This window comes from Lacerta agilis, chromosome 13 (genome assembly GCF_009819535.1).
Source record: "Lacerta agilis isolate rLacAgi1 chromosome 13, rLacAgi1.pri, whole genome shotgun sequence".
In the NCBI taxonomy this organism is placed as follows: domain Eukaryota; kingdom Metazoa; phylum Chordata; class Lepidosauria; order Squamata; family Lacertidae; genus Lacerta; species Lacerta agilis.
Window position 1 is genome coordinate 6,456,541 of NC_046324.1, and position 24,297 is coordinate 6,480,837.

The 24,297-nt window shown below is 45.4% G+C and overlaps 1 protein-coding gene across 1 annotated transcript in view; it reads right to left on the reverse strand.

The window, feature by feature from the left end:
* Positions 1-496: 496 nt before the first annotated feature.
* LOC117056809 (dual oxidase 2-like) overlaps positions 497-24,297 on the reverse strand; it is a 58,463-nt gene continuing 34,662 nt past the window's right edge. Inside the window, exons 19-33 of the mRNA XM_033167460.1 lie at positions 23,847-23,940; positions 22,766-22,941; positions 22,053-22,122; positions 18,717-18,812; positions 14,284-14,462; positions 13,412-13,642; positions 12,024-12,123; positions 10,100-10,149; positions 9,857-9,984; positions 9,228-9,381; positions 8,196-8,428; positions 7,357-7,515; positions 5,922-6,077; positions 4,497-4,625; positions 497-1,006 (exon numbers count right to left, since the gene is read on the reverse strand). Coding sequence (XP_033023351.1) covers positions 884-1,006; positions 4,497-4,625; positions 5,922-6,077; positions 7,357-7,515; positions 8,196-8,428; positions 9,228-9,381; positions 9,857-9,984; positions 10,100-10,149; positions 12,024-12,123; positions 13,412-13,642; positions 14,284-14,462; positions 18,717-18,812; positions 22,053-22,122; positions 22,766-22,941; positions 23,847-23,940 — 2,078 coding nt within the window. The 3' untranslated portion in view covers positions 497-883. The remainder of the gene's footprint in view (positions 1,007-4,496; positions 4,626-5,921; positions 6,078-7,356; positions 7,516-8,195; positions 8,429-9,227; positions 9,382-9,856; positions 9,985-10,099; positions 10,150-12,023; positions 12,124-13,411; positions 13,643-14,283; positions 14,463-18,716; positions 18,813-22,052; positions 22,123-22,765; positions 22,942-23,846; positions 23,941-24,297) is intronic.

Here is a 24,297-nt window from a genome sequence, read left to right on the forward strand (position 1 = left end):
GTCTGTGGTAGATCACTGGCAGATCAGTGGCTCCCTCCAAAGAAGCTAAAAAACTTTGGCTCCCCTAAAAAAAAGCTCAACATCTTTGCCCTGCACCCCTAAAATGACCTGAAGCACCAAAAATAGGACTTTCCTAAAAATAAAAAAGCTCAATGTCGCTTTTCTCTTCCCTAAAGAAGCTCAACAACTTTACGTGAACCTCCCAAAACAGGGCATTCCTTCCTAAAAAAAGCTCAACAACCTTGACCTGAACCCCCCAAAAGGGGGTAGATCACTGCCAGGTTTTAACTCTGTGAGTAGATCACAGTCTCTTGGAAGTTGGCCGCCCCTGAACTAAACCATTCAGTATTCCATTATTACATCCATCATTGTTAGCCTTCAAAATGGAAAATGAATGAGGTCCCAACTAAAGAAGAATGGCAGCTTAAGCAGATGGAATTATGTGTAGCTCGCAGACTTCACATTTGGAATAACAGAACAAGAACATACGTTTAGAGAAGATTGGAAAATGTTTATTGAATATATGGGGGGAAATTATGTACACTTAAAAATGTTGGCAACATTAAAATAAATTCGACCCTTAAACCAATTTCACACTGGTTTACTATTGCACTAATGCTCCATGAATAGGATGTCACATCACTTTCCATCTACACACAAACAAGTGAGCGCTAGAGCTATGTTTCCAGTCCACGCAGCAGTAACTTCTCAGGCATCAGAGGCATTAAAATTCTACACGGGGATAAAAAGTACAGCTGTCCTCATGGTGCTAAAAGTAAGAATCCAGTGTAAACCACTGTCCAGCAATGTACACTGGAAAGAAGACAGCTGGTTGGGGACATGGGCATCCACCCCTGGAAGCACAGCAGAGTTTGCTAAAGGGCTAAAAGTTCTCATAGTGATGGACAAAATGGGCTTGGTCGCGCTTGTTGATCTTCTGACATGCTTTCTCCACATTCTTGGTCATGCCTGGAGGGCCACAGCTGAACACACCAATCTTCCTCACCTGAAAAAACAAACCAAAAGAACTTGGTCACCAGGCATTATCCAACACACTGGGCGGTTGCAGAAGAAAGGAGAGAAAGGAAACAGACACAGCCGAGGGACCAGCAGCTTGGGGCTCCTTCTTAAGAGCATACACTCTAATGGGTCATTAGAAGAGCATTTTATGTATTTATTTCGTGAAATTTATGCACCACTTGATTGTAGGGGGAAAAATAATCCAGGTACTTAAAGCGGTTTACAGTAAGCTAAAACAAGAAAATCTGTTAAAAACATATGAAAAGTTAAAATGGTAAAACAGATTAAAATTCATGTCAACTTTATAAGCCATCTGGGTAGGTTTGTATAGCCAAGAATGTTTTCAGCAGGCGCCAAAAAGAATAGAGGGAAGGCACCTGCTGGAGCTCTCTCTCTCTCTCTCTCTTTTATTGAATTATTACAGGAATAGAAAGAACGAACAAAGGAAAAAGAAAAGACACCCTTTACACCCATAGCATACAGAAAGCAAATAAAGTTATTACAAAACCAAATGAAAAACACAAATGACTTCCCGTCTACTCCTTAGTTCAAATACACAAAACTTGTTGCCGATACAAACTGTTATCATGATTAAACTGCTTCTTAGCCTTAGGTCTCACATCATTCTTAAAACTACTACTTGAAATTAATCAAATTAATTAAAATCAATTAATTAACCTGCTTGATCTCAATAGGCATTCTTTAAATAAATGAATGAATGTCTCAAAGTAAGTGAGCAGCAAAAAGGAGAGCACCAAGTCCTGCTTTCCTGGGTCAGGCTCTAAGCTCCAGGTTATGCCTAAATGCATCCATGGCAGAGGCCTGCTGTAGAAAGAGAAAGAGAAGCAGAAGCAGAAGAAATTGGGAGACATGAGCTGGATCTTTGATGCCAGTTTTAAATGTTCTCATATGTTTTAAAACAAAAGAAATCATAGGAAGCTGCCTTATAAGAAGTCGGACTATTTCTCTACGTAGCCTGGCATTCTCTGCACTTACTGCAGGCTGACCGCCAGTGTGAATGTCTTTCCCTGTCATCTGTTGGCTGATCCTTTCAAGTTTTAACTGCAGAGACCGGAGGATCGAACCTTGCTCCTTTTGCATATAAAACATGGGCTCGACCAGTGAACTACAGCTCTCCCAATGTTTGAACAGCAGAGAGGACATTTCTAAAGCCAGGGGCCCCTCTCCAGACAAGTGTTTTATTGTGGATGTATCCCACAGCACGTTCTTGATACAACAACAGTGGGTGTTTATTCTGCTTTAGTTTCTCCTGCGATCCTTCCCCAACCATATCCCATTACAGTGGTACCTCTGCATGCGAACGGGATCCGTTCCGGAGCCCCGTTCGCATCATGAGCAGAATGCATCATGAAGTGCCGCGTCTGCGCATGTGTGCGATGCGATTCGGCACTTCTGCGCATGCGCGTGATGTCATTTCGCGCATCTGCGCATGCGCAAACCCTGACAGTAAGAGCTGTTCGACAGTGGAATTGGCTGCCAAGGAGTGTGGTGGAGTCTCCTTCTTTAAGCGGAGGCTTGACAGCCATCTGTCAGGAATGCTTTGATGGTGTTTCCTGCTTGGCAGGGGGTTGGACTGGATGGTCCTTGTGGTCTCTTCCAACTCTATGATTCTAAGTAACCCATTCCAGTACTTCCGGGCTTGGCGCGTTTGTAACCCGCGCCGAACGCAACCCACAGTGGCCGTAACACGAGGTATGGCTGTATTGCTGGCTAGAAAGGCCACAACGAAGGACTTGTTCCAGAACATTTGTGGTATAAAAAGTTACAGAATCTTTGCAGGAAGTTACAGGATATGCACTGATTGGAAGTGAAGCGGTGTGATGGCCCCAAAACTTCTGCAGGCGCAAAAATTGGAAATGGGATTGTGTGTGGTGGCCCCAAATCACAAATGCGGAATAAAATGGAAGCCCAGAGGGACCTCTCATCTCCCTTTCTACTGCCATGACTTTTTTTTTAGTTTATTCTACCACCTCAAGTTTCTACCATCTCATTCTGCAGCTTGTGTAGAGGAAGGCTCTCCCAAATGCAGATTTCTATAGACACCCACCCACCTGCTTGATGTGCGCCCGCTATAATTGCAGAGTAAGGGCTGCAACTCCACACACACACACACACACACACCTCGCCTGGTTTTCCTGGCCCTGCTTCTGTGCCTTAAGAACAAATCCTTTCCTCAATCAGGGATAGACACACATAAGGGAGGACCGACAATATTTGCCATCTAGGCAGCCAGCTGATTTGTAGATTTCACATGACCGATGGTTTTCAACCGATTGCTATTGTGTGACATTGTGCTGTAAAACCTTCACTGCATCAGCTGATCTTTCTTTCTTTACATGACATACAAATGGAGCACTGTAATGAGGAAAGGAGTATGCTAACTCATGGCATACTTTTTATGTGATAAAGGTCAATCCGAGCTGAGAATGCTGTTCAAAACAAAAAGACGAAAACAAAAAACCTGGCACAAGTTCAATGGTCTCTCAACCCATCTAGTTATCTTTTCATTTATTTATTTAATTACATAATTCCCTGCGTTAGTTTCAGGCATAGCGGACAGCGAGAAGAATAGCAGGTTTTAGCAGAAGCCGGAGTGTAGTGGAAGGGGGGAAAGTGCTGATTGTGACAAATGTAGGAAAGGATAGAAATTGCTGCCTGCTTACACCCATGTACATAAGGTCAGGTTAGGGGCAAAGAAAGTTGTGGCTGGATCAATAGCACAACTGAATTCCCTACGGGGCCCTTGAAAGAATAAAACAAAGTTAACTTCAGGCAAACTTCAAAGCACAAGCTCACAGGCACCCACTTTGGTATCATGAGGTTAAAGGAAAGGGGTCCTAACACTAGGACAAAGGAAGAAAGACTGGCTGAAGAAGAAGGAAGAAGTCAAAGCATGGAAGGATGTGATCTATACGCCAACAAGAAGGAACTAACAGGAGTAAAAATAGGTTCCCTTTCGGTCTATCGTCACCCGTCCTTGGTTCAGGTAACTGTCTGGATGCATTGTTGCTTTTTGTCCCAACAGCAGGAGAGATAGGAATCTGACCCACTGGCTGGATCAGGTTCTCTCCCCTGCACCAGAGGGATGCTAAGTGATAAAACATCACAGGCAGCACTGCTAATTACTCTTTAGGAAGCTTGTTGTGGTAGCTCTCCTCATCCTTTCAGGAAGGGGCCATAGCTCTGTGGCTGCTGGCCTGCTTTGCTTGCAGAAAGGCCCCCAGTTCATTCCCTAGGAGCCAAATTTAAAATAATCTCAGGGAGCAGATGATGGGGAAAACATCTCAGTGAGCAAACATCGGAGCTCGGAGGCGGCAGCTTCCTGTGTTCCATTTAGCCAGCATGCTTGGCTATTCTAAGATGCCCTCTGCCGCATGAAGCCTGTTAATATGCATTGCACATAAATGAATCCCCCAACTGCCCGCAGGAGCCCTCTGCCCATTGCCAGCACTGACCTCAGGATGGACCTCTTGCAGTGAGCAGAAGAAAGGGACAAACGGCGGTCGCCCAAAGTGGGTGACAGAGCGCAGGCCGGTGAACAAGCTCTGGTTGAGGACCTTCTGGAAGTGCCGCTCACAGATGTACTAGAAAGAGAGACAGTGATGGTCAGAGTATGGCTTGTGTCGGGGGAAGGAACCCACTGCTCACAGCCACCATTATCACCACCTTGTCGTTTTAGATCCCCCAACGTAGAAGCAGGTCTTGTTAGAACAAGCAATGTTCTGATCCAGTCATGTAGCCAGGAACGTGATGTGGAGATCTACGGGTATGCGAGTTTAATTTAATATACAATTTGTGTCTAGAATATCTGAAGGACCAGCTTCGGCACAACTCTGCCTGCCTGTTTAAGAGCTTTGGGGAGGCTCTGCTGCACAATCCCACCAATGTCTCACGTGTGCTTGGTGGAAATGCAGGACAGGGCCTTCTTGGTGGCTGCACCTAGGTTTGGAAACTCCCTCTTCCAGAAGGCTTCTTTAATCCCCTCCTTTCCCATTTTCAGAAAGATCATTAAAACTGATTTGTTTAGACACACTTTCCATACTTCTTCATGCTCGGAGGCTTATGACACTGCTATTTTCAGTGTTAATTATGGGTTTTTAAATTTACTTTCTGCTCACTATTTGATTATCCTTGTGAACTGCTTCAGGGAGGGCAGCTATGTGGAAGTGAAAAGTGGTATATAAATTCATGCATAATTTTATATATTAAAAAAAATCCATGTGGGTTGGTGGGAAAACTAATAAGGTAACAGCCAGAACAGCTCAGCTAATATGTCTAAAGTTATTAAATATAAATATTGAATTTTATACATAAAAGAAGGACCTACTAATTAATAATACTTGTAGAGTACTGGTATATCACTTTCACATGTTCAAAGCACTTTGCACACAACTGCAAGCCTTACAACCGCCTTTTAAGTTAGGCATTATTTTATTCTGCTCCCTATCTTGCAAATGCAGGGACTGAGGCTGAGATAGCAAAATTCAAACCAGGGATTTCCTGATTTGCAGCCAGTCTCATATACACTATGCTATGCCAGCTCTAGTATTTGTCAATTGTGTGCAGCACCATTTTTCTCGTCTGGCAGAAGAAACAGCAGGAGCAACTGGGAAGGTCACTGGAGTTGTGCTTTTGCTTTGATCTTCATATGTAAAAAACTTAGGGCTTATCCAGACTTAGCCTTTTGCCCTGCTCCTTCCAGGCAGATGTCCCCACTTTAACACTCCGTGTCCAAGCCTCTCTTTTTTTCTATTTTGCCTCGAGTTTTCCCTGCGAAAACCTGCTCTTTAAAGCGGAATCAAAACAAACGTCAGTTCAGGTTTTCCGCACATAAGGCCTTGTGTCTGGTTGCTCTGCAGTTTTTGCATGTAGGGGCTCACCAGCATGGTGGTGCGCAGGTCAAACTTCTCCGCCAGCTGTGTGATGTAGATGTGCACGGAGACCAGATCGCACTGATCGTTCTCCTCCACCTCTCGGATGATATCGGCCATCCACTCAAACTGCCGCTGAGTCCGCGTCACCCAAATGAAATAGATCTGGGAACAAGGGGAAAATAAGCAAGGCCGTTATCAGAAGTCCCCTGAAACGACACCTGCGCCTGCTGAATGGGCTCCTCCTTCCAAGCTCTTGCATCAAAACCTCTCCACTCACCTGGACCCCTCTCATCCTTTCAACTCCATGGGCTGAATCTAGAGGCCTGTCATTGACCTCCTTTGGTCTTCTAAATCGCACCAGGAAACCTCACTGGGCCATGTCAGAACTTCATGCTTTGACCTTCATGCTTTCACCATCACTTGCTGTGATCCTGTTGGATCTTCTCACCTGAGCCCAGTGATTGCTTGTGCATACCAAGCTAAGCTCAGTAGAGTTGCAGCTCCTGCAATTTTCAAGGTCTAAATCCAAGTGATTATGCATCACAAGTTCTTCATCGTGGGAATATTAAGCACCCCCGTGTTAGGGGAAAGCATGCTGGAGCATCTATGGCTGGGGTAGCGAATATGGTGTCCTCCAGATGTTGCTGGACTACAACTCCCATCATCTCTTACCACTGGTCATGCTGGTTGGAGCTACTGGAAAATGGGGTCCTACAATATCTGGTTGGCACCAGCTTAGGGGAGGTTGGTTTAAGGCAGGGGTCCCCAAACTAAGGTCTGCGGGCTGGATAAGGCCTGAGGGACTTGTTTATCTGGCCCGAGTCAACCCCCGTCGCCCGCTCTTACCGGCGCTGCGCTGCACGACTGCCCACTTCTGGGTTGGAGGAGCACTGGAAATAGCTTGTGCGTATGCACAAGTGTTATTTCCGGTGCATATCCGGGTCGGAGGAGGCCTGTTCACATGTGCACAAGCTATTTCCGGTGCTCCTCCGACCTGGAAGTGCGCCGGAAATAGCGTGTGCGCACTCGTATGGGTGCGTGCTCCCCGCCCTCCAACCCACCATGCGATTGGCGATGGAGACACCGGCCGAAGGTGCAGTAAGTTTGCTGACCCCTGGTTTAAGGCTTCCAAAGGAGAGACTGTAAAGTCACGGGAAACTATGAAAAAAATACGATTGCTCATTTTCTGTTACTCATATAGTCCACAAATCCTCCATGGGAACAGGATGGTGGCAGCAGCAGCATATGTATTCTGTATTAGGTTCTCTAGAGATATTTTTTTTAAGGGTGCAAGAGGACTCAAAGTAAAGTTCACATCTCTTCTGCTAACTGCTATGGGAGACACATCTTACGCTTTGAGAACCACACCAAGCCCCTTAACACTGACTCACTGGCTAGCAAAGACAAGAATCCAGCCATGTCTCCATTCCTTCAGCCTCACCTTCTTGCACAAGATCCTGGACCCAACTGATGACTTGAAGACGAGATCTTTGAGGATGGAAGCAAAGGGCGTCACCCCGATGCCTCCTCCCACCAGCACAGACACTTCAAACTTGTTCCATTCCTGGTGCCCCTCTCCAAAAGGTCCATCCAGGTAGAGCTGGAGAGAGAGAGAGAGAGAGAGAGAGAGAGAGAGAGAGAGAGAGAGAGAGATGAAAAGAAAACTTCACTTGCTCCCAGGGCTGGCACCAGAGCTTGGCAGGCATCACTGCCCTGTCTTAGCATTCAAACAGTGAGATGGTCAAGAGAGAAAAAACAGCGTAGGTGCAGACTGGTCTCTTAAGGCAGCGGTGTAGACTGGTTGCAGAAGGATTGGGCAAGAGAATTATCATTTCAAGAGACGTGAGGATGAGGGTCCCACTCACGGCTTGCTTCTTTGCTCAGATGACAAAGTAGGATGACTCCCCCTAAGTCTAGTTAGCAAGAGCTGACTTCTGCCTACAACTAATAGTTTTGGGTAGGTATTGGAAGGATGGTTTTTTGCCAGGAATGGGGAACCTGTGGCTCTCCAGGTGTCGCTGAACTCCAACTCCCATCAGCCCCAGCCATGATGGCCAATGGTCAGGGATGATGGGAGTTGTAGTCTAGCAACATCTGGTGGGCCTCAGATTCCTCTTCCCTGTTTTGTTTTCTAAAATGGCAGGAGATGGAGCAATTCTGTGGTTGGAACCAGAAAGCACAAGTGCTTTTAAGTATCTATTGAAGACATTTCTGTGCCGCGGTTCTTTAAATCTATGCTGGGGTGGGTGAGGTGGAGAGAACAAGACGTTATAGCCTTACCTTGGGATATTTGCCAATTTCTGCTACGCTTTCCGGGGAGTAAAGCTCCCGCAGCCGAGTTGTCCAAGGCCCAGCTGCTCGAATGTGCAGGCTCAATGTGTCCTCATGGGGGGCAGAGGTCAGTGTGAAGGGGTGGTACTCAGTGGTCCCCAGAGATAAGCAGGCAATCCGCACCCATTGCCCAGACCTGTAGTCAAAGTCCTGGGGCCTCTGGAACTGGAGGCGAGTGACTCCTGAGCCAAGAAAAAGGAGAGGCCTGAGCATGTTTGCCATTAAGGCACAAGTCATAGAATCATGGACCTGGAAGCGACTCCAAGGGTCATCTAATCATCAGGAATCTCAGCTAAAGATATCCAGTCCCAATACTGTCCACTCGAATCCCAGCTAAGCAGGCTGAGCTGCCCCTATCTGGGCCCAGTAAGAGCCCTAAGGTGCTCCTGTTGTCAAAGTTGTTCCTGCCTAGAAGGAGCATTTCCTTCTTCCCTGCCCCGCCCCTGAGAAAACCCTCTTCAAGACAGCCCTGCTGCCGCCTTGAAGAGCAGCTCCTGCCACTGACAAATATGGCAGCCTAGCACCAGAGAGGGAGGGTAGGGTCATCTTAGATCAGGGGTGGTGAACCTCAGGTCCCATGGCCAAATGCAGCTCTCTAGCCCCCAGAAGTTCCTCCAGGCCACACCCCTCTCCAGGCCACACCCCCTCATTGGCCCAGCTTCAAATCAGGAGTGTTTCTGCCTGGCTGGAATGTGTCCGTGAACTCTGACAGGGCTTCTTGCTTGTCCAGATGAAGGACTGTGAGGGGGTCTGTGGAAGAACACACCCTACTTTACATCCCTTGCTCCACGCACTTCTGCATCTGGCCCCACCCACCACTGGCCTGTGACTCTTGGGAGGTTGCCCAGAATGTGGTCCCTGGGCTGGAAATTGTTCCTCACTTGTCTTAGATGTTATTGGTGATGGATCAAGGACAGGAAGTTCCTCCCGCCATAGTTTAAACAGAGAGAGGGCCACCACCAGAAGACTTCTAAGTTGTACCTGATGGGAGAAGTTCAGCCTTCACAACAGCAATTTCCACCTTCTTCCTGCTCAGGCTGATGAGTTTGTCTGCCCCATAGATAAGGGCTGGGACAATGAAATAAATGTGGAAGCGGGGCTGCTGGATCAGAGCGTAGCTGCCGTGGATGATAACCTGGAGGACACATCGTAACCCAACACTTCAGTTATATTGCATTGAGCAGAAAAGGAAAACCTCTTCTTCTTCCACGACTGTGCTCAAGTGGGCAGGCAGAGCACCAAAGGATCTCGCACAAGCAAAGAGCTATATATTTCTACCCAGAAGCCTCCATGAACATCCAAACCTGCCTTATGCCAAGCCAGAACATTGATCCATCCAGCACAGCAGGATGGAGAATGTGGGCTTCCTCACTGCAGAAACTGCAAATGCCAATCTCCCCCAAATCCTGACACATTGTGTATTGTTTACATTTGGTCACATCCACATGATGCATTTAAAGCACACGGTTTCCTCCAAAGAATCCTGGGAACTGTAGTTTATTAAGGGTGCTGGGAACTGCAGCTTTGTGCGTGCTTTAAATGGATGGTGTGTGGGTGTGCCTTTTGTTACAATTGCACTAGGGTGGAGGCAGGGCTCCAGAGTGAGTTACCAGGATATAGAGGACCACATAGAGATGGTGAGTGATCCAGAACCCTTGGAAGCTGATTCGCCGGAAATAGTGAGTTGCAAAGACATACATAATGGCGAGGACAACTAGAAGCAGCACCCCAGTCATGCCTGAGAGAGAGAGAAAGGGAAAAAAGAGGAAAACGTGTTAAAATAGATGGCCGCCATGTGTAGTCCTGCTGTTGTAACCCCCCCTCCAAGCGCCCACACCTACACCTGCCCTTACCTGGGACGGTCTCAAAAAACCACCAATAATATTTGCGAGGAAACTGTGACCTGGGAAGAAAAGAAATCGTGGCACAATGTAAAGCCTTGATAAGCACAAGCAACATAGACTGGAACAAAAGTGCTATTGACAATTAGGATTGCCAACCACAAGTGAACAATCACACCCTACGCCAACCCCGACCTCTCTCACCACCAAAGGAGCACAAGCGAACAGCAGAGAACCTACACAGACAACGCTGATGCCAAACCCTACATATATTAAGCAAAACAGAAACATCGTCACCCCACCCCACCCACCTCCCCATCCCACCCACCTCTCTTCCCCTTTTTCTTCCCAATGTCTCAACAACCGAAACAGATTTGTAAAAATGTTACATGGATAAAATACGAGACATGGCACACACACCTTTGTAAATCTTTAATAAAAATTAAAAAAAGACAATTAGGATTGCAGCCCAAGTGTTATTTATTTATTTATTTATTTATTTATTTATTTAAACTGCTGTTTTTGGAAATAAGCAGCTCCATATGGCGGCATTGAAAAGAGGGGAACTGCAGGAGAGAAGGCGAACCCTTGCCTTTGCCCTGTGTGGTTCCCCCCCCCCCCAAAGTCATTGCTTACTATATAGGGGGAAAACATAAAAGTTTTGAAGGTGCAGTGATGCAGACTGGGAATACAGAGGAAAGGATCAATACCACCGTCACCCCCTGATCTTGAAAGAAGTCATGTATGAGTCATCATTGTTACTATTTTAAAGCAAGGAATCTTGACCTCTCCTTTGGACCCAAGTTGAAGCAATCTTGTGAAAATAGGGGTATGTGCAGACTGCAATTCAATGCAGCTGGTTTCAATACACCTTTTCAGAACATTGACTTTTGGAGTATTCACAAGACTGATTTGATACGTCAAAATCCACCAAAGAATTGGAAATGTAAAAAAGTGGAAGGTACCTTTTATCATATGTGGTGGACATGCCCAAAGGTAAAGGCTTTCTGGGAGTTAATTTATAATGAACTTAAAAAAGTGATGAAAGTCACATTCAGTAAGAAACCAGAGGCCTTCTTGTTGGGCATGACCAATCACAATATACCCAGGCAAGACAGAGTGTTTTTTATGTAAGCCACAACAGCTGCTAGAATCTTGATTGCGAAAAACTGGAAAGGTGAAGAGCTCCCGACAGTAGAAGAATGGCAGATGAAGCTAATGGACTTTATGGAATTGGCCGAGCTGACCGCGAAGCTCCGAGACCAGAGGGAGGAGATGGTGCAAGAAGATTGGAAGAAATTCAGAGAATATTTAAAGAATCGTGAAAAATTAGATATTTGAAGCAGAATCAGTGAATATAATATGGCTTAAGTTATAAGATGTTAGAGTAAAATAGTACATTAGAAGTAATGTTGATGAAAGATGTATGTTTAATTGTGGTAATAAGTTAGGTAATATGAAGTAAGTTAGTTATTTGAAATGGTAATAAGAATAATGCTGATTGAAATTAGTTACAAAGTTACTAAAGTAAAATTAAAATTGAACGCAGTAGAGAGAACAAGGGAAGTCCCCTATTTAAGATTTGAAATTAGAATTAAACAATAAGCTTATAATGTTCCTGTGTTTGTGCGTTAGGTATGTATAAGTTTTCTTTCTTTGTTTTTTATTTTCAGTTTGATATTGTATTTGTAGTGTTTTAATTGTATTTGTGTGATGTATTTTGTGTTTTTGTTGTTTAATGTGGAAAATGAATAAAAAAAAATAAAAAAAATCCACCAAATAAGTCTTGGGCTTCCCGTGGTAAGAAAAAGCTCTAATTGCACAAATGCTCAAAGATCATGGCTTCCGTTCTTTCTCCAGCCATCTGGCTTGCCCAGCTCTCCTTTGCGTTCTTCAGCTATTACGTATGAAGGGGGAGAAGGCACTCCTAACTTACCCATCGTTTGTAAAGGTGTTGGAGAAGAGGCAGGACAGGACGCTGAGAGGGGTGACTGAGAAGATGTAGACATTCACAATATGGCCCAGGGTATGCAGAACTGCAGGGTGCAAAAGCAGTGAGAGAATGCATCCACAGCAACAATAATACAAAAGCAATTTCAAATCTGTTCCGGGCTGTTTGCATTCTATATCCCCCCCCCCCCCCTTAAAAGCAAATTCACAGTCCTTAAACTGAAACACAGCTGTCTCTTTGAAAGTTGCATTTCTCTGAATTTCATTGTGCAGTTTCCCCTCCAAACAATATATATGAATTAAATGAATATATTTAGGGGAAACATGCATAAAAAATAACCGTGAAAATAACATAAAATGCATTCTACTAATACAAGTTCCTTGCAAAAATGTGTGCATTAATCAAAACTGCATGCAAGATGTGTTCATTAGGAGAAATAAATAAAATTAGGAGACACAAATGAAGAATCTTCAGGAACATTTTTTTTGAGATTGCAGATTGCTGTGGAAATGTGAAAAACTGAATTTTAGACGGGAAAAATGAGAAACTTAAGAAACGGAAATGAACAAATTCACCCATCCCTACATAAACTGCATGCCGTTTGGAACCTGCAACCCTCAGGAGTGGCTTTTCTGGCAGGTGGAAGGGGCTGTAGCAGAAATGAAATGTGGGGAAAGTCCCACTTTGCAAGCAAGCCTTTGTTTTGTTGTTACGACCAGTGTTGATCATGAGAGAGCTGCTGCCAGTCAGAGTAGACAACACTGACTTAATACAAAGCAGCTTCCCAGGTTCCTCACTTGGCACCTACATCACTCTCCTTTTGGTACTCAGCAAATACTTTTCCGTCGCGTGCCAAGGCCCCGTGACCCGCAGTGAGGGGCAAGAGAGGGCGATTCCCTGCCCCGTTGTGCTTTAAGATCCCTGCGGAACCGCCCAGCTGAACCCGCTCCCTGAGTGCAGCCCCACCCAGCTCCATCGGTGTGGCCAAGCACCAGCAAGCAGGATGCCAGTCTCTGCCCCCTGGCCAGATTACCGTGGGGGCCTGAGGTCTGGCCACAAAGCCACCCACCAAAGGAGGTAAGCAGACTTCTCTGAGGTCTTTTAAGGTGTCGTTTGTCAGTCTATGTGTTTCGGCTGGTGGTCTTCAGCTCCTGTACTTGAGCGTGATCTTAGCTCTTGTACTTTTTATTGCATTTTATCGTGGCAGCATTTTGCTCTTATGTGGATAAAGTTTACTGCGCACTTTCCCCGTATCATTATTTAATCGTTATCACTTATATTTCCTGGAAATTTTATTTTGCAAGGCGCCTCGCCGACCCAAGCAATACGCGCGTAGGCATTTGCGCATGTGCGCAGCACCTCTCGGAATCTACCTGAAAAGATCAGGGCTCCGGTTGCAATCCAGCGGTGGAAGTCCACGGCAGAATCGAAAGGGATGTAGCGATTGAAAAAGGTCTCCCGCAGGAAAGTGATGAGGTTTCGACACATGGTGAGCAGGATAAATGAGTACATGAAGGAGATGCTGGCACCCGCTCCCCGAGAGATGAGGATGCCCACAAAGGTGGTATCTGCAATTCCTGTGGGGGGCGATGCAAATCCATAATCTAGAGACAGGGGAGAAATGGTTTGCTGCAGGTGAGGACCTTACATGCTCCCATTCCCCCCTCTCAGCAGGCTTGGGTTAGAAACATGCCGGCATGCCTTACAAGCCCGTTACTACTTCCCGGGAAAGAGCAAGGCAATGCAAAGCCATTCTAAATACCGGTAATATGTTTAGTGGCTAGATATACTCACACCCTGAAAGAACTTCCCTCCTGCTTCTTGCTGTGTGCTCAGTGGGGTGAGGTCTGGGTTATAGTGGGGCTATTCAGCTTCATTTTACGGCAACAGCACTGCAACTAAAGTTGTGACCCTATAGGTCTGGGTCTCTAAAACAGCCACTAAAAAGCAGGACCGGGAAGTTTAGCAACAAACTTCCCTCGTTAGCAATTAATGAGCTCTACTTGCAGCAGTCTTGGGTCTCGTTGTTTTTTTGTTTTGTTTTTTAGCCTGGCGTTAGTTTGTGCTGCAAGCAGATACATACGTGGTGGTAATCTTAGCTGGGGCTGCCATTCACTGCCTCCTCTGGAGACAGGCATTTCTCCTTCCTCAATGAATGAGGATGTGGAGTTCCGGCCCTGGCTGGCCACGCTAGGTCCTGGGCGCAGCAGTTGGCTTGGCGGAGCTAAATAGGCTGGTAACTCACAGTATGCCCTCTCCACAAAGACCCCAGCCGTGATGGCCGAGAATATCACCACGCAGATGATGTGGCGTCGGTAGTTCTCAATGAAGCGCTTGAACTGCTGGACTTTCTGGTGAACTTTGCTCCTCTGGTACTTCTCCCTCCGTGCCTCCGTGTAGAGATATGGCTGGGGAAAGGACAGCCTGTAACAAGGGAGTGAAGGTCCATATGAGGATCTGCAAGGCTGCCAAGATATGAATTGACTAGGAGAGCCCCACCCATCCTGGGGCCAGTGCCCTCCAGATGTTGGGGCACAACACCCATCATCTTTGACCACCAACACCAGAAAAACCATCTCATTTGGCTCACCATCACACCTGAGATGGCAGGAAGACACAAAGTCGGTCCTTGGAGAAAGAACCAGGCAAGCTGATATATTCATGGGCAATAAGTTTGTTCTTAAAGTATCTCGGACCTTGTCAAAGATTATGAAGTTTATGTAAAGCTGAAAGAAGATCTACAGATCTACAGAGCAGATGATGGTTTTATGTATAGCACACATCATTTACATACATGGACCACTGACCTCAGTAAAAATGAATTGCCTTACTTTAATACACCTTCAGAATGTATCATAAGAAAATGTAAACCTTCTTCTGAGGAACTGAAAAACTACATACTAATGTGTTGTTTAGAAGGCACTGATTTATGATATCAGGACAACCTAACCTAACTAGGAATCCCAGAACAGTTAGTCATGCACACAGCACTCCTCAGCAATAAAATCTACGCTAATTATTTGCCAGTACATTTGACTGTAGTGCCAGAATAATGTACTGTACAGAAATCCCAGTGTAAGGTGTTTGCAAGATGCAGCAAATCCAGAAACCGATTATGCCCCACTATTAAATGTTTATTTGCCAACTCAATACAATGCAGAAATAGTTCTTGAGCACAGCTGAAATATATAAACTAATGGTAGGGTGAGTCACAGGACTTTGTTGTTGTGTTAGGAACACAGCAAGATGCCAAAGCACCACCGAAAAGGCCCGTTCTCGTGTTGCCACCTCAGATGGCAAGTGCAGTGTAAGGTCCTTAGATGGTTGCTCATGAGAAACCAGGCAAAACTCCAGCCGTTTCTTTAGTAATTTTATTGTGCATACTATGTACAGTGCAGAGCTAAAAAGTTCATGTCTGTATCATCCGTCTGCAGAATCTGGGAGTGGCCCCTTCTGGTTCTGACCCCAACATAAGAGTTTTGGTATACGAAATCTCTGCCTCCCCTCTTTTCGTTTCACCCCTCTGTGTACTTGGGGCGACGGAAATAGCGTGTCTCCCTCCTTGCCCGCTGAGAGAGAGGAGTGCAGGGTCTCTCCAACATTCCCAGAGCCTCGGCTCACCAGCTCCCGAGCTGTCTGCCCCTCCCCACTGGAGACCTTGCTGCTACTGGTCAGGTGGGGCTGAGGCTCTCTGTAGCATCCCGAGAGCCCTTCCACCAACCTGCGCTGAGCCGGGGACAGTTCCCTGACACGCAGGGTACAGGTTCGCTCATGTGGGGAGATGCAGTCCTTTAATTAAGTACACAAAGCCAACCTGAGCATTGATGCAACACGTACATTGGCCCTCAGACCACAACAATATAAAGTCCATTAACTACTTCCCTCTGAGGTTAGTGCCAAGGCTTTGTCACAGGCAAGACAAAGATATATTTGGATACCTTCCAGGGATTTATTTTGCCCTGTGGCCTAAAAGCTGACCACAAGGCAAACAAGTCATTGATATCAACAAAACTCAACAGCGTATAAAATGAGCACTGTGTGTTTGCCTAAGGGAGAGTCCGTCAGAAATGCACAACAATTCTCATGAAAGCGCTGCATCATAGGCAGAGGTGATAAGGTGGAAGACATTTACAGGAATATGGAAATATTATGGTGCTATAGGCACACAAAGGCTGGGCATTCCAGAGAACAATCATAAAATGCAAATCAGCTCTGATGCTATCTGAATGTTTACATCTGCCACCCCTCACCCCTGCCCCAGGGACTGTTTCATTTCCGTTTTGTACTATAGCAGAATGAAGCAGCAGCTTCAGAAGAAATGATACCATCTGCACGTATGTTTTATAAGTTTCCTTTTCCACATATAAAAACATAGAAGTGCATCATAAGGTCCTATAGAAGAAGCCTATGTCTACTCAGAAGTAAGCCCAATGGAGTTCAATGGGGCTCACTTCCAGGTAAATGTGTACAGGGCTGCAGTCCTAATCTTACCTTTGGAGCATTTGGAATAGCATGGAAAATGGATACGTGCCAATGGCAACAGCCATTATTTGGCGTTTGGCACTTCAGGGAGCATCCCTTGCCAAACCTCAGACAAAGCAGAGACTTGGCATGGAAAGATGCCCACCCACCTTTAAGAATGGTGCTTCTGCATTGCGTTCTAATTTAACAATTCCCCCTCCCCAAGGAGCTGAGAGCAGTAAACATGGTTCTCTCTCTCTTTAACAATTCCATTTCAGCCCTACTTGTTATGAGGAAAGGACAGCAACCAGCTTCTGTATAACCTCTTTGTGGAGCATTCACCCCAAATTGTCTGCAAAAGGGTTGAGAGAAAGGCAATGCTGGCTATTTGTTATGTACTGAGTTGAATAGGATCCAAACTGCAGCACTCTGATTGGTCCTAGAACAATAGGATTGAGATTGCAGCAGTCTGATTGGTCCCAGAACAATAGGATTGAGATTGCAGCAGTCTGATTGGTCCGCAGGAGCCACCCAATCCAGTTCCAGGTGGAAGTGAATACGCACTCCGATTGGCATATAGGAGTATCCCGGAATTAGCCAATCACGTGGGGCCCATTGTGTAAATAGTGTATATAAAGCAAACGTTTTGGGGGAACTGCATTCCTCACTACTATAAGCTGAATAAAGAGCATGAAATTCACACTTGACTCTGAGTATATTTCACTATTTGTTGAGCCTTCGTTCCAATTTGTTTGCAAGGGGTGTGTGTGATGGGATGCTGCACCAAACAAGTGTTCTTCCACATCCTCCGGTGCATTTTCCACCTGCCTTTCTCACTGCCTGACTTGAATTTGCCGGTATGCGACTGATCCCATTCAAAAGCAGCAACAGTCTGGAAGTGCCATCACTCAAGTTTATATAACATGCTTGGTGGAGATTTAAATCTGGCTCTTCCTGCCGTCAGCCCAACACTAACCATTACTTTATACTGGCTCTCAAGGTAGCACTGTTTTAAATTAATTAATTACAAGCCTTTATAAACTGCTTAATGATTAAAAAATATATAAGTGGTGTAGAACAACAACAAAAATAAACAATGGGCTGAAGCTGTGAGATCACCTGACCCAACAGGTGCCCATTTGACCCAACAGATTCCCATTTAATCAGGCATGCACCTTTACTGTACTCTTTTCAGTGCCTGCTAAAAATATTTTTATTTAGGGAAGCCTATCCAGATACGGAGAATGATGACATGTGCTTTAATCTGGTTTTTAGCTTAATCATGGACTTAAAAAAATGTTTTAAATTGTTGTTTTCAACTGTTTTCACTGATAATTTTATTCTTTTTGTAAACTGCTTTGATTTATTTTTTTTACAAGCAGGTGGTATAGAAATGTTGATAAAATAAGTAAATAAACCCAACTAAGTTCTAAGGACGCGGGTGGCGCTGTGGTCTAAACCACTGAGCCCAGGGCTTGCCGATCAGAAGGTTGGCGGTTCGAATCCCTGTGACGGGGGTGAGCTCCCGTTGCTCTGTCCCAGCTCCTGCCCACCTAACAGTTTGAAAGTACGTCAAAGTGCAAGTAGATAAATAGGTACTGCTCCGGTGGGAAGGTAAATGGCGTTTCCCTGCGCTGCTCTGGTTTTGCCAGAAGCGGCGTAGTCATGTTGGCCACATGACCTGGAAAAACTGTCTGCAGACAAACGTTGGCTCCCTCGGCCAGTAAAGCGAGATGGGCACCGCAACCCCTGAGTCTTTTGCGACTGGACTTTACTTTTACTTTTTTAAATTCTAAGGAATAGATCTATTGAAATGAATGGGCTGTATGCAATACTGCCCCTAGTCAGATTAGACCCATTGAAATTGATGGATATGACCAATTTAGGTCAATTTGTGCCCTTGGGCCTACTCAGAGTACAACTTGGCTACAATTCAATATTATTAAAGCAAAAATCCAGAATAAAACAGCAGTTCAAAGGCATATGGAGAGCAGGAATTCAGAAAGTGGAGAGAAACAAAAATAGGCCCCTGGACAAAAATATGACTCTTCATGAGATCTGATGTAACTGATGGTTTCTGCTTCACATATGGCAGAGGGAATGGAGTTCCACAATGCAGTTACAGTAGCAGAAAATGCCTGTTTTGGGATCACCATGATAAATTCTAAACAGATGTCATGTTGGAAGGGTATTTAAAAAATACAATCAGACACTTACTTTTTTCCTGGCCTCCTCCGCAGCTCTTGCCCTGGCATTCCCCCAGAAGTCGCAACTCCTTCCAGAATCAGGGGCTGTTCCCGATTCAGGATGATGCTTAAGGAAGCAGATAACAGCCTTTCAGAGAACAGTCTTAATCTATTACACGACTTGGAGCCAAGAAAGCTGACCCAGGCCCTTTGATTTTATGGTTGCTTAGAAGGAAAAAGTTTGCCCGCTGCAAGTGAATAACACACCAGCCTCCCTAAATATTTCCCATGCCCAGTTTATTTGTTCTGCCACATTTCTGGTAGAAGAAACAACTCCTTTTCTTCAGCATTTTGTTTTCTGAATAACAGCTGTAGCTCTTCTAGAGAAAGCGGAGCGTACTTGTCATTTTATTCCCATATGTGAGCCTAGATCTCATTCCCAGGGTTCCTTTATTTTGGAGAAAGTTTCTTACGTGGAAGGAATGCTCATTATGCTGAGTCCAATGCAGTGATTAATAAGTTGTTCTGTTAGGGGAAGGATTTAGAATAACAGAATCACAGAACTGTGGAGCTGAAAGGGTCATTTAGTGCAACTCTGTGCAATGCAGGAATCTCAACTAGATCATACGTGACAAAATCGAATTGTGACATGAATGGGGACAGCAAATTGAAAATTATTTAATGTATCATAATAATTTCCACCCTCCCTTCCCAACCGAGCGGGCTTACCTGGTCTGGTGCCTCCCACCTGCATTAGGGTCGCTATCGTCCCACCCCTGGCCTGGGAGGACAATGGCTGGCCGGCTGGGGGTGGGACGAGGGTCAAGGGAAAGAGGCCGACCCCTTCGGCCAACCCTCACTTTGTTTGGCAGTTTTTAGGCCTTGGCAATGTATTCTTTAGTCTGTCTTCGAGTTGGGGGTGGGGAGGCATTTCATTCACACACACCCCACGCGGCGGCGTTTGATGGGCCTGTTAAAGGGTTGACTGTGGGAATCCCTGGCCCTAGAGCGGCGGCATGTAGGTCAAACTCCCGGCTAAGGTGGGAGGGCACACTGTGTAAGTTCGTGCTTTACAGTCCCTTCCCACTGCACCTCATTGCCCTGCACAACCTCAGTCAGGCTGAGAGGTTTACATGCCAATGCCTATGCCAAGTTTCCCACATTCTGAAGATCAATAAAGTTGTGCCCAATTTGAACCCATACTTTGGTCTCTTGTCTCATTCTTGGGGGGGGGGGGTAGGCTCCACGGACAGGGTTCAGCGCGTCTGCTTGCAATTGTATTTTTACTGCCAGGGAGGGGGTGAACTACAGTTCCCAGGAGTCTTGCTGGTGGCAAAATGTCTCTTGGGATGACCCTGCTGGCCTGTGTGGGCCAGAGTTGAAAATACACAACCAGAAATGTTGCACAATGCTTCTCCTGCTGAGTGGTGCCATTTCAAGCTTCAGACAGCCACCCCGGGCTGTCAGCTGTCTGAGGCAGAGAAGCAAAATGTTACACACACACACACACACACACACACACACACACACACGATGTATATATATCCCAAGTCAAGGTACATGTGGTCTCCAAGGCCAGTCAAGTTATTTGGCACCTTCTCCTCCTTCCTGGCAGTAAAAATGCACCAATAATACATTCAATAACAAAAACCTTGCAGTTGTTTAATGACAGCAAAATCAGATGCCTGACTGTCTAATGGTCCTGCACGGAGGAACACGCATATGATTGCTACTCTATTGGGATTTTTAAAAAATAAATAAATCTTGCAAACAGGAAGCTAGCCTGTCACACAGAAGATTAGCATGTCTTCCCTCTGACATGCTGGTTTTGTAATAATCAAAATAAACATTCAAACATATGACTCCCCTCCTGCAGCTGAAATGGCTGCAACATGTGATCTAAATATCAATGCTATATTTCAGCTGTGACTACGTGGAAGAACTGGACTGTCTTGTGCAGAGAAAGCTCCTTTAGGGAAGGGTGTTAGCAGACCCCAGACACTCCGGCACGGCTTTAAACTTTTAGCTGAACAGGCATAGCTTGTGTCTGTCCCAATTCCTATTGCACACCATCTGTACAAATGGGTTCGATAATAGGAAAATGCTGGAAATCTAGTTGCCTGCAAAACAGAACAGGCATTCCTCTTAGGGTGTTTCTGGGAGTGTTTCTTATGACATCTGTTTTGCAGCCATAAGGTTGTGTTTAACATAGCAGCACCTACATTGGGGAATCAATTATTAGACAGGGGTCGTCTGTGTTTTGTTTTATATGCTGTCTTAAAATGATTTTATTAACCCTGTCATGTGAGCGAGTTTTGTGCCATTTTTTCCACTCAAGAATATTTTTTTCTTGATCCCTCAGCATGCAATTTTATGTGTAAATATAATAAAATAGAGACATACTGTAGGACGGCTGCCTTATACCAAGCCAGACCATATTGGTTTGACACTGACCGACAGCAGCTCTCCAGGGTTTCAGCAAGGAGATGCTAGCGAGTAGAGCCGAGTCATTTTGCATGCATGACCTGTGGATCTGGTTGTTTTTCTACGTGACTGGTAGTCTGGGCTGGCTGCTGCTAGCACCACAATTACATCGCATGCTGGGTGACACCCTTTTAAAGGAGTGACTCATGCACCTGGCACTTTCATTGGCATCGTGTCTGGAAGTGCCCTTAAGTGCCCTTAAGTGCCCTTAGGCCTAGCGTCGTTTACTCTTTGGAAACAAAGATCTCAGGTTAACTGCTGCATAGCCCATGCAATAATACTGAGGGTGGGGCACACTGTTCAGAGGAATGAGCAGGTTGCAGTTAGACATATCTTTGGCACAGTAATAGCCCAGAGGGCATAACGACCTCAGCACCTTCTCCTCTCTCCAGGAAACACACAGGGGAAATTCACTCGGTGCCATTTAAAGAACCTCAACTTGGCTCTTCCTCCTATCTCTCTGCACCACCTTAAATATGCAGAAACAAGTTCACCTCATAACCTTTCGTTCCTCCTCCAAACCAATTTAAACACCTTACATAGCAGCCATTTAAAAACCAGTGGAAGTGGCAGGGTTTTTTTTGGGGGGGGGCAGGGCAAGGATTTCAGCTGGAAAACTGGAGAGTGAGGAAATGGTTAAAAGACCCTCCGGAGCTATGTTTCATGAACGAGAATAAATAGGTGACCCTGTAAACAACGCTAAGTTTCACTGTCAAGCAGCAATGTGTGGGAATTTCTTTCAAAAGCAGTAGGTGAATTTACTCTTTCACTTAACTTTAAGGAATGGGCTGATTAATGGAACTATAACCAGAGCTTAGCAGAGAAACGGAATACACACCATACTTTTAAAACACATGGATCAGTGGATGAGCAGAGAGCTTACTTGTTGCCTCTATCCTTGTCGATGAAGGAGACCCGATTGTTCACATTTTGTCTGAATCTGTCAGGAATTCCTTTGAGAGACAGAATAAGTAAAGTCATGTCTGTTCATACGAAGGATTTTGCAGAATAAGGGAAAGAGAAAGAGTTCACTAACTTCTTAGGGTTGTGCCTCAGAGCAGATTGTGCCCCCTCAGGCACTGACAAATTAGCTCTTCTTTCCACCTCTCCTCCAAACCCCTCCCCCATTCACTTCACCCTCTATTAAAAACCTTTTCTTATAAGGCAATAATCAATACTTTCATATTTTAAAGCTGATTTTGTGCCCCCCCGGTCGCCTATGCCCCTGGAGGGGCCCCACCTCACCACTCCCTAGCTACAGCCCTGTAGACAGCCCCCTACCTGGCTGTTCGATGCTTGGCAATCCCACACAAGGGCGTTATGATTGATGCCATGGGACCGAAAGGTGGTTTGTCCTGCCCACCTGTCAAAGTTGGCCCACAGGATGGCTTCAGGAAGAGATATGGAGCCAAAAAGATTCCCCACCGGTGTAGAAGGAAGGCCAATTCTCCCTTGCAAGTCCTGCCACGCTCCCCCAGTGTTGTGAGAGTTGGAAATTCCAAATTTACCTAACAACTCAGCTGCCACGGCTTAATTTTGCCTTTCCAGGCCCCCCCCCTCCCAAGCTTAGAGGCTGGGCTCTCCCTTTTCCATTACCTTTAACGCAGAGGTGAGTGAAGCGGAGGTCCTGGTCGTGGTCCCGCAGCATGTAGTTAAAATCTTCCCAGGTGAGCTCCTCTTTGTCTTCGAACCCTGACTCCTTGAACAAGGACTCTATGACTTTCTCAGTCTGATCTCGCGAGAGGCAGTTGTTGGAGATCTCAATGAAAGACCTAAGAGGCAAGAGAAAACAATGTGGTCAGTACACAAGGAGCCTGTTGCAAAAGCTCCCATGAATCAAAGGGTTGTGGGCAAAGTGGCATGGGTACATGGGAAATGTACTGAGTAAAATTATGTTCAGAAAAGGGGTCCAGAACATCTGAGTCTTCACTAAGACCCTTGCAGTCAGATGTCCTCCCTAAGCATTTCTGGTCACTAACAACATAACCTCTACCTGCTTCATTTTTCCTTACATTATGCATTCTGTTCTCAACTGCGAGAGTTTATGATACTAGATGTCATATGTGTACTGAGCATTGATTAATTAAAAAAAAAAATCAGGATCCACTAGGGAGAAAAAATCGCCTCGCGTGAATTTCAATTTCAAAACTGGGGCTGGCGAATCCACTCTTTGTCACTGGCCTTGTTCTTCACCAGGGGTCCCCAAACTAAGGCCCGGGGGCCGGATGTGGCCCAATCGCCTTCTAAATCTGGCCCACGGATGGTTCGGGAATCAGCGTGTTTTAACACAAGTAGAATGTGTGCTTTGATTTAAAATGCATCTCTGGTTTATTTGTGGGGCATAGGAATTCGTTCATATATTTTTTTTCAAAATATAGTCCGGCCCACCACAAGGTCTGAGGGACAGTGGACCGGCCCCCTGCTGAAAAAGTTTGCTGACCCCTGTTCTTCACCCTGTAGGGCTTTTGCCTAGAAGGAATGTGTCCTTGCATTCGGATAATACACTTTGCTTGGCTGGATGAAGGGTAGAGAGAAACTGGACTGTTGTACAAAGTTACTGTTTACATTTCTTGACCTGTTTGCTCTGGCCCTGCCCACCACTGATATGCGGCCCTTGGAAGAATAAAATGTGGCCCTCCAGCTGAAAAAGACTCCCTTCCCTGGCACTAGACAATACCTCAACATCCTGAAGAATTCTTCTTTTGAAAGAAAGCCATTTCCATCTATGTCATACATGGTGAACATCAGTTTTGACTTCTCTTGAGGAGATCCTGGTGGAGGGAGAGTAAGATGAGTAACATCAAAAATACTTACCGTAAAAATTCTTATCATAAAGCTCATTTGATAAGGAATTTTTATGAGAGCCCAATTCTTCAGCCCCACAATAACTTCAGAGGAACTGATAACTGAAGGGAGGGGATTTGTGTTCCAGGAAACTGGTGAGTGAGAGGATGTGGGAGAGACTATTGTTGCAGCCTGACACATGAGGATGAGGCAGATTTCTCAGTTTTCCTTGGTTTCACTCTTTAGATTCGGTTCTTCACATCCCAACATCAGCTGGCAATTTTATTTAAAATCCTCATAAACATCTATATGCACTTTAGTGCAGAATACAATTTTGAAATGCA